Raw genomic sequence first — 10,609 nt, forward strand, 5'->3', positions numbered from 1 at the left:
CTCTACTAAAAACACAAAAATCAGCTGGGTGTGGTGGTGCACGCCTGTAGTCCCAGCTATTTGGGAGGCTGAGGCAGGAGAATCACTTGAACCCAGGGGGCGGAGATTGCAGTGAGCTGAGATTGGGACATTGCACTCCAGCCTGGGTGACAGAGCGAGACTCTGTCTCCAAAAAAACTTTTTAAAGTTATCACCATCTCCTACTCCCACCCAATGAGTAGAGCTTAGCCAGGTAAAAGGGAAGGGAGAAAAGAGAACTTTCTAAACTCATAGTGCTAGCCAGTAGGGGCATCGGGATGTAAACCACCGGACAGTTCTCCCTCCCCATGCAGCGGGCCCAATTCGCTATGGAGACCTGCTGCCTTCCCTGGGACAGTGTGACACATGGATGTCCTGTAACTCAGCAGTCCAGGAGTGGGCCTCTATCTCCTCAGTGCCTACAGAAGAGGGCCTGCACTCCTTCCCCATGGAAAGCATGCCCATGGCTCACCTTGGTGGCATGAGAAGCGGTGAGTTCTCTGATGAGCTCTTCGAGGGCCCCACCATTCCGGCCACAGAGCACCAGCTTAGCACCAGCAGCATAGAAGACTTTTGCACATTCTAAGGGAAGAGAAAAGAGCCCTGACAGCCATTCTTCCCCAGCGCCGTTCAGTGTAAATTCACCCAGTGTTGCTGTTTGCTGCTTCACACCCTTGACATGTCTGTGTTGGCCCCTGCTTGTGGTCCAGCATGGAGCTGGGAGCTAGGGTCCAGTGCAGGGCTCACACCCAGTGCTACAGACATCCACAGGGCAAAAAGAAAGGCAGGCCGAGGTGGACAGATGTGTTAAGTATCATGCTCAGAACGCCCCATGATACTCCTGTTCACCTGGATCAGCTGTGAGCATCACCTATCTTCACAGCTAAGGGAGCTCAGCAAGGTCACTCAGGCAGAGGCTTGTCCTGATTGACAAGGACAGTCAGGGCCAGCTATTATGGTGCTGTGCCCTGCCAAGGCTGTGTGGTGGCACTACCCAGGCACAGCTCTCCTGGAACTACTCACACAGTCCTGTAGAAAAGCTGGGGCAGAGGACCGAGGCCCTTCCCAGGTCTGATGGGCTGTTTCCGAGGGAGTGCTTGAGGCAGAGGGAGCAGACTGCCTGAGGGGCCACAGGCAGATGGAGCTGGGACAGAAGGTGGAGGGTCTAATAGCCTCACTGGCTGGGGAGGGGTCAAGGCAGTGCGCGCAAGTACCTGCCACACGCAGGACTATTAAGGATGCCTGCCTTTGAAAAGGCTCAGTCCTGCTGGGCGGGAGGGAGTGGGGACACTGGAGGAAAGCAGACTCCACCAAGCCCGCTGCACTATTTCAGGGGACAACCTGTGAGGACTTCAACTAAGACCACAGCAGGGACAGTCCAAAGCTAGCCAGACACGTGGTCTATATCCTTTTGGTGGCAAGAAACAGAAACTAAACTCACACTGGGGCAAAGCAAAAAGAGAATTTGCCAGAGGGATTGTGGGGAAGTTCAAGAATGGAGAGGAGCGCCGGATGGCCGAAACCTAGGAAGGACCCAAGTGCTGGCTGCCCGGGTGCTCTCACACGTGGACAGGCCCCAGAGCTCACATGCACGGTTTTGTCTTGTCTCTTTCCAGCTCCGATCAAATCCCAGGGAAGGCCATGATCAGCCCTGAGTGGGGGTTATCACAGGTAATTCTCCTGCGGCTAAGCAGGAGAGCCTGACGAAAAATCCCCTGGACACAGGAGGGTAAACCACCAGAACTGGGGGTGGGGGACTAGTCTGTGGGGAGTCAGAAAGGAAACGGAGTGACGGCAGGAGGGGAGGCAGAGAGGGTGGTGGTGTTGCTTCTTGCTTACCCTCCCCTGCAACATATCCTATAGAAATGTTCAGTGCCCCGAAAACGTCCATACAGCTTATGAAAAGCAGGACAGCCCAGCGGCCAAGAGAATGGACTTGAGCTAGACTTCCAACTCCGGTTAGAACTTCTTTGTTTCTGACTTTCCTCTTATTTAGGACGCTTTTTATCTATCAAGCACAGTAGTAAGCGATTACCTGCCTTAACTCATTCAGCCCCTGAGGGTGTGACTGTGAGACTGAAATGAGTTAAGGCAGGAATCTCTTACCACAGTGTTAGATAAACAGCACCTGCAGTGTCAATTGTCATTTTTGTATTTCTATTTATTAAAAAAAAATTTTTTTTTTTTTTTTAGAGACAGGGTCTTACTCTGTTGCTCCGGCTGGAGTGCAGTGGCACAATGATAGTTTACCGCAGCCTCGAACTCCTGTCCTCACCTGAGGCGTCTCCCTCAAGTGCTCACCAGCAGATCTGCACAGGACACCTTGGCCCCTGGCTGACCCTGACCTGACACCAGTGAGCCACTGACTTGGTTCTAGATGGAATCTTAAGAGGCCCAGGTGATTAGGTGGTGCTCTAGCTCCTGGTTCATGGAAAGGAATGGCCTTTGCAGGCTAGTTCCATCTCTAGGAGCCATGTGGTGAGGGGCCAATGCTGCAGGCTTGGAGCATCAGGGCTGCCACCTCCTCAGCTGGAAAGGAAAGGTCAGAGGGGCAGGCGGTGTGTACTGGTCTGAACAGGCCTGCCCTTAGAGAAGTGTCCAATTTCCTTAAAGCTAGATGGGTTCCAAACAGGGGAGGAGAAGAAACTCCAGCATCCTTCAGGACCAGGGGTCCTGAGAGGCCTGAGGAAAGGCTCCCTGATGTCTGTCTCATGGTGTGAAGCCTCCCTGTGCTCCACAGCTTCTTGTTCAGCTCCCTACACAGCATTTGCTCACCCCCCAGGCGCCTCTCCACACACCCGACAGTCTTTGGGAAAGAGGTGTTAAGTAGACTTAATCTAGACACACCATCTTCTTTGATGGAGATGAGGTTGGTGTGTTCCTTGGCTCATCCCGACAAAGGGTGGAAGCCCAGAGAGAGCACCCACCCTGGGTAGTGAGGCCTGGTCCCAGCGCCCCAACCCTGCCTGCCCTGGTCCTCTTCTCAGCAGAGCAGCAAAGCCCCTACAGGAATGAGGCGGGTGGTGGCTGCACTCCAAGCCAGATGCCAGCATTCCTGAGGCTAGAACTGTTCATCCGGTTTATAAATCATTCCCAAAGGCTAGGAACCTTGGGTCCTGCTGGCTGCCTCACCCCATTTGGTCTTGTCCTGACCAATACATAGGACATTTGTGAGGTGCCACCAAAGGGTGCAGACACAGAACCCTGCAAAGGTGGGAGTCCCGCTGGAGTCTAAACTGCTTTGGGGAATTGACTGCCTCAATTCTGTTTGAGTTTTGCTTCCGAGCAAAGCTAAAAAGAGAGGAAATGAAAGTTTGTGTAGGGAGTGACAGAAATGAAAACAACAGATTGGAAGGATTCCATTTTCATTTATTGAAAAGCTGATACTGGAAGGTCGGAGGGTCCAAGGAAAACAGCTCCAAGGTACATACGTGAAGGGCTGCAGATGACTGTCCAGTGCCGCTGGCACGCCTAGCTGGAAATCAAGAGAGCTGTGCACAGCCCTGTGGCTAAAGCTGGAGGAAGCAGATATCCAGAATGTTCTGTTCCTTTAGTCAGTGGTCCCACACTATTCTACAAGGACAAGCTCAAGAGGCTTAAATACACAAAACAAGAGACAAGATAGGAGAAATACGAAAAACTGAAGACTCATTGCATAACTCCAGACCTTCTGAGTGGCTGACACGGCAGGCAGAGCCACTGAGGGCAACATAGCTCTGCCTCCTCACAGAAGCAAGGCAACAGCAGCACGTCCTTGGGGACATCAACAGTGGCTGTACTTGACATGGCCGGTTAAGAATCTGCTCTACCTTATCTGGATGGAGGAACTCCTGTTCCCAAAAAGTAAAATGGGGCAGAATACAAGCAGTGACTGGAATCCAGGAAGGGCCTGACATCTTATGATACACAGACAGGTCTGGTGACCTCCGTGATATTTTCTGTTCCCTTCATAGTCTTGGTGTCAGGAGAGGAGATGCAGAATGAAGAGGACAGCTTGTTTCTCAAACATTCACGGATGGGAGCACCCGCGACCCAGAGCTCCACCTCTGCCAGCCCTCAGATGCTCTTCAAGGACTTCCACAAAATGCTTCTCTTTGAGCTCAAGAGAAGTGGCTGCTGACCACCCTATATATAGCAACTGAGTAAGGTCAGAGGACTGACGATGGCAAAGGGCCTGCAGACAGCTGTCCCTGCAAAGGTCTGGCTATCCAATGACAGACACGGTATTTACCCCTGGAGACCTCACCTAACATCCACAGTGGTGCATAAATGAATCCATACTCCCTAAAGCCTTCCCAGGCCACCCCTGGCCAACTGCAGGCCACTTCCACCACAAAGACCCATCTGCTTCTCTGTGTTCATGCAACACCCAACTGTTTATAAGTCCCTGCGGGACCGTGCTTCTCCCACCTCCGGGCCTGTCTGGAATGTTCTGTCTACCAGCCCACCTATTCCTTTTACCCGGCCATCTCCCCTGCTGCAGCTTTGAGACTTGAGTTCTAGAGACAGAGAGATGTGGGTTGGACTCTTGGTTTTGTACTTTCTGGCTGGAAGTCCTAGTCATTCTTTCTCTGAATCTTAGCTGTGAGAAGTCAGTGAGATAATGCATGTAAAAATGCTTAGCACAAGCCAGCACATATACACGTGCCTTGTCGCCCCCGGGCTGGTTTGGGAGCATATGTTACTGCAATGGCAATACAGTGAGATAAGTCCTTGCCTTTCTCCTTACAGCAGTCAACTGTGACCTCCTTCAAGGAGGGGACCCTGTCTTTCATCTGTTTGTTCTAGAACCTGACCCAGAGCCTCCCACTTAGCAGGCGCTCCATCAGCTCCAGCTGAGCTATCACCGACCAGAAGACGTAGCAGCGGGTGGGTCACCACAATTCAGGGAACTCCTCAGCCTTCTTCCATGGAACTCAGCGTGAGCGTGGATGGTAGATGGTATGGTGTGTGCATGTGCAATGTGCTAAGTCAATATACATGTGTGGCAAGAAAACAACGGAGCCCTGTAACTCAGAGGCTTCCAGAAATGGGAGAAGGGGGAACCCAGGTTTTGGCATTCCGGGCCAGGGTCCTGGTACACCATTCCTGAGACTTAGAAGCTCATGGTGTTCACTGGGTTGGAATGGACCTAGACTGGAGACCCTGGAACAGCTGAGGCACCATTTATCCTGTCTTTGACCTTGCCGAGACCATGCTGAGGGGACAGCTGGGGGCCTGGCCTGGGAAGGCAAGGCCCAGAGAAAGCGTGCACCAAAGCTGTGAACCGGAGGTCCTGGCTCAATCTAGGAAAGGACATGTTTCATTTGGTCCTCATAGAGGTAAAAACACATTTTAAGTTAGCTGTCCGTATTTGGAAATTGGGAGATTTCACATAAAATTCCTACCTCAGCAAGCAGCTGGGGCTGAGCAGGGCTGCCCTGTGAGGGGCAGGCATCCCATCCCATCCCACCCCACCCCACCCCACCCCTGGGGCCAGGCTGCTTCTCTCACGCTTGCCTCCCACCCTGACGCTGAGTCATTTCTCACTGTGCTTTGGCTCCTGCTTTTCCCACTTGGACCAAGGACAGTGCCATCCAGCCCACTTCCCTCATCTGGACTTCTGCTGCCGCTTTGGGCATTTGCGCTGGTGGTCCCTGTGCAGCTGGGCCGCTCCCCATCGCTGGCTGACTTCCCCCCGCCCCCCGGCAGCATGGCCTCCAGCACCCACCTTTGCCCAGCCCTGAGGTGGCGCCTGTGATCACCACCACAGCATTCCGCAGGTAGGCCTTCCCGCGCACCCACTGCAGCAGCCGGAAGAGGCCGAAGACGCCCAGGCAGCCGAACAGCAGGGGCAGGATGGCTGTGGAGGTGATGAAGTCCATGGCCCTCGCCTTTGGCAGATTCTTCCTGGGAGAACCAAAACCAAACACACCAGTGACAAAGTAGCAGAGCTCAGGGGACTTTCCTAGGCTCTTCCTCTCATCGGATACGAATCCTAGATCTCCCTCTGTGGACCCCAGAAAGTACTGACCCAGGCCCTGCACCCTCGGCTGACTGTTGAGCATTGTGGAACTTTCTCCCTCTTAGTACTGACATGAGCAGACAGAAAAGCCACAGGCCTCATGCTGCCCCTCAGGGAACACGCGGAGAATGCCATTCAGCCTAGGATGTAGTCACCCACAGTGTTACAGGAAGAGGTGGCGTGTCGGTACTCACCTGCCTCTCCTTCGGAAACCTGTGTTGGCCTTAACCTCAAGTAACGCCTGTTTTCATTTTCACTCCCTGAATACTTGTGAAACTAGAAGGGGGTTTTTTTGAGGAAAGGAAAAAGGAAATCGTACCAATTCTTATCCTCTTCAGAGCAGACACTCAGAGGATGGACGTTTCTGGGTGGAGCAGCCCCTAGATTGTTACAGTGAGGGCCACAGATGGACTTCTGACCACAGGCCTCGCAGACACCCAAAGGGGATTCAGTGCAGGGCCCTGCCCCAGGCACCAGCGTGGGCTCCGGCTGGTGAGCGTGTTGCCCTGCTGTGCCTGTGGCATGTTCCTGCCCAGCATTCCCCAGTGAGCCGTGAAATCCGCAGGCTGTGCGAGTGTCTGTGCAACAGTGTGCAGTTGATTCTTGGGAAATGTGTGTTTTTCCCCACCTGCCCTTATTTCCCCTGAACCTCCCGCATTCTTCCACATTCACCTGTCCCCCTGTGCCCAAAGCAGGAGATAAGAGGGGGACACAGGGTTAAAGGAAGGCCGAGGAGGAGCTGGTGAGGACCGTGGTGAGCACCATGTGCTGTCGCTGGGAAGCCATGCCCTGGAAGGCCACTGGATGAGTGAGCCAGCGTCTATGAGACAAAAGGCCCCCAACGGTCCACCTCCAGGGCTGTGGTTTACAAGCACAGCATCCTTCTCAGGAAGGAAAAGGCTGGAATCCAAGAAGAGAGTTCTGGCAAGCCAGCCTGTAGCTCTAAATTATTCATCAGCTTGGAGCAATGATGTAAAACCCTCACTCACCTACTTAATATCCCATCTCAAGCCCACACATTAAAAAAAAAAAAATTCTGCTTCCTTTCCTAAGAGGACATCAAACTCTGGATGCCAGAGTGAGGCCAGGAACACTGTGGACTCCCAACACGCATCCATCTATGCACCAAGTCGCTTTGATCCTGAAGTTCATGTTCAGGGTGGCTGCCCTGATCTATACTAAACCGCCCCCTACAAGAGGATTCTACTGCAACTGGAACTGTCAAGTCAACTAGTTTAGCATTTACTTTTTCACCTGCTTTTCCAGATACGCCTGAATTCTTAACCACCGTAAAAAACAGCCACATTCTCGGACTGTAAAAATGACAGTTTCCCACCGACCGCCACTCAATCCACTTCTGAAAACACCTCAGCTACTATCTGCTGTGTGGATAAAGCTCCCTCTTGCCCTACACTATGCCAAGCCTCCGCTGGATGAACTGGGGATTAAAGTGGCATCTAAAGCACCAAGCTCTTCACCCAGGCACTACTGGTAGCATCCCTGCCCCAAGAGGAAGCTCTGGCCAGGTGTTCTTGCCTGCAGGCTATGCTGGGTCCCAAGGACCCTTTGTCTGGAATCTGAGATGTGCTCAGGAAAGGTGTAGGGTAGGCACTGAGGCCTGTCCTACTCCAGGGTTCTGTGGGTGCTGTCTGAAGTCCTGCACAGGACCAAGATCCTGAAAACAGGGAATGTGGGAGGGTTTCCCAGGGGAAGGAGGGATAGACGGTGGGAGGCAGGAATGGTTGCCAGTTTGTTGATATAGCTTTACCGGAAAATTATAGCAATTGACAAAAGGCAAGAGAAGGCTCGAGGTAAGGATAGTTTAAAACTTGCATATAATAAGCTGGTTGAGGGGTGGGGGCTTAGGAAGAGTTAACGCGGCTGGATGGCTATTTGGTAAAAGCTTTTTTCCCACTGCAATCACAGGTCTTTGTACCAGGTAGGTCTCAGGGTAGGACCACCCTGCCTTGTCCAGAATGGCCCAGGGCCCAGCCACTGCCCAGGATGAGCTTGAGGTACAAAAGGGGTAGGGGCCTCAGCTCAGGGAAGGATAGTAGGCCTCAGCCTCTGGGGCTGGGACCCGGAGCCCCACTAGGTGTGTTGGGTGGAAACCCCTCTGAACACTCCGCCATGGCCCCTGGAGGCCAGAGCCTGTGACGTCCGCCCCATTTCAAACCGACGACCTAGGGCTGAGGCAGAACGCCGCTGAGGTCATGGGGGTCAAGAGCCAAGTATGCAGTCTGTCGCTTCGCAAAACCCAGAGGCCACCTGAAAAACACTAACTGCAGCACAACAGTGGCAGTGCAGGGGTCATGAGGATGAACCCTCAAGCCAGCCTGGCTTGGGTGACACCCTGGCCCAGTCACTTGGCAGCCTGGCAAAGAGGCCTGACTGCCCTGGGCCTCAGTGTCCTCATCTCTGAGCTGAAGTTATGAGAGGACCTCCCTCCTGGGTTTATTACGATGTTGGATGAATTCATCTGTGTGCACAGAGGGAACACAGCTGCCACCAGCATCATCATGATCACGACTACCTCGAAGTTCCTGGACCAGGACCTCACCTCCCAGCAATCAGGCTCCCAAGGCTGTCTGAAGGGACCCCTGGCTCATTAAAGGAAGCTCATTAAATGTATTAAGTGTCCAATGTTGTTTAACTTCCATATCTTCATCAACCCTTCAGTTTAATCAAATTAACCAATAGGAAAAAGCTCCATCCACAACATTGGCAGAAGTCAGAAGTCAGGCTCTCGTGTCCCAAGTTTTGTGTTAGAAAACGTGGTTATCAAGGCCAGCAAAGCAGGAGAGAGCAGACAGGTACCAAAATGTCCCTCAACCCCGTTTTCACACCCAGGGAGGAGTAGGATGAAAATAAGCCAGCCCAGCAAGGCTCCCCAGTGGAAGATGATTAAAGCTCCCAACAAATTGTACTTTCATGCAACCTAATTAAAACTCAAGCCAGCAATCTACGACATGAAGAAAAGAGAAAACTACACACCGTCTTGTACACTTCTGGGATTCCTTGAGCACCTGACACATCATAGGCCAGCCTTGGTCTCCTGGCCCTGGGGACCACTTTGCCTGAGGCAAACATGGCGCCGGGTGAATGGGATCCATCCTTGGCCCGGGCCGCTTTTCTGTGGGGAGAGCGCACGTCTGCATTCAGTCTGGTAGGTTGCTATTGAATCAGAATGCAAAGCAAATTAAAAGCCAGTGCCAAGGCCAAACGCAGTGCCTCGCGCCTGTAATTCCAGCACTTTGGGAGGCTGAGGTAGGGGGATCGCTTGAGCCCGGGAATTCAAGACCAGCCTGGGCAACATGGTGAAATCCCATCTCTGCAAAACATACAAGAACTAACCAGGTATGGCAGTACACGTCTGTAGTCCCACCTTCTTGGGAGGCTGAGGTGGGAGGATTGCTTGAGCCTAGGAGGTTGAGGCTGCAGTGAGCCAAGACTGTACCACTGCACTCCAGTCTGGGTGACAGAGGGAGTCCCTGTCTCAAAAACAAACAAAAAACAAAATCCAGTGCCAACTCTCCCCTGCTAACAAAGAATGACCATGGTGGGAAAAGATACCCCAGAGCGAGCCGTTTATCTGAGAATCAGCTTCAATTCCAGCATAACTTTCCTGACCGGATGAAGTTGTTCATATTGATAATCCTGACTCCTTCCAGAGTTCTTCAAATTCTGAAAGCCCTCCTAACTGTTCTTCCACTCCACAGGGCATGTGGCCACACAGCTGGGCCTGCTTGGGCTCTTAGAGACAGCTGCGCCAACACTTTCCTAGCTTGTCTTTGGAAGTGGGATGGCCAGGAGAGCTAGCCACGGAAAGCCCCACCACCTTGCCGTGGTGTCTAGGCCTTTCTACCAGCTAAAAGGACAGCTTCACAGTGGAAGAAAGGAACAGTGTTCTAGCTGGCCACATTTCCAGATGAGGACATACATCTACATAAAACAAGGTCAAAGGGAGGCCTGTTTTCTTTGAAAATGGCATACAAGAAGGATTTATATATATGTACAAACTTTAATATATTTATCAATCATGCATTTTATACCAAAATCCTTATTAACTGCTAGTTTCAGATAGATAGTCGGATCATGGACTCAGAAGGCAAGACTGATGCTATAAAAAGGGACTGGGAAACAATATCTGGCTCACGATTTTCAGCATTTGGAGATCAGCTTGTAGAGAGAAGGGGCAGTGTCTGTCCCGCACCACTGTGAGCCATGGCGGAAAGTAGGACAGAGACATGGGGAGAGAGAGTGAGGCCAGAAAAAGAAGGTGAGAGCCCCTCAAATAGAAACCACAGTGCACACGGCATCTGGAATCAGAGGGCACCACCTACACATGGAATGTGCACACTCACAGTCACACTCTTAGTCCTTGGGCAAGAGACCCGAAGCATGGTCTCGCACTGATGATGAGACTCACAAACTGGTGTGAGGAAGGGAGAGAGCTCAGGGGCTCACATATTAATGCTGTCTGCTTGTATTTTCATCCCTTGCCAGATCCATGAGCTCTAGACCCAAGTTAAAAGAGTGCAAAAGGGCCGGGCGTGGTGGCTCACGCCTGTAATCCCAGCACTTTGG

The 10,609-nt window shown here is 52.2% G+C and overlaps 1 protein-coding gene across 3 annotated transcripts in view; it reads right to left on the bottom strand.

The window, feature by feature from the left end:
• DHRS7B (dehydrogenase/reductase (SDR family) member 7B) overlaps window positions 1–10,609 on the bottom strand; it is a 98,687-nt gene that overhangs the window by 10,571 nt on the left and 77,507 nt on the right. For 2 of the 3 annotated variants that reach the window (XM_012001180.1, XM_012001179.1), the window contains exons 1-2: window positions 5,729–6,653; window positions 491–600 (exon numbers count right to left, since the gene is read on the bottom strand). In XM_012001180.1, the coding sequence (XP_011856570.1) occupies window positions 491–600; window positions 5,729–6,065 (447 nt within the window). In that variant the 5' untranslated portion in view covers window positions 6,066–6,653. Of the gene's footprint in view, window positions 1–490; window positions 601–5,728; window positions 6,654–10,609 lie in introns of those variants that run through there. The other variant, XM_012001181.1, reaches the window with a different exon arrangement.

This window comes from Mandrillus leucophaeus, unplaced genomic scaffold, assembly GCF_000951045.1.
Source record: "Mandrillus leucophaeus isolate KB7577 unplaced genomic scaffold, Mleu.le_1.0 Scaffold651, whole genome shotgun sequence".
NCBI classification, from domain to species: domain Eukaryota; kingdom Metazoa; phylum Chordata; class Mammalia; order Primates; family Cercopithecidae; genus Mandrillus; species Mandrillus leucophaeus.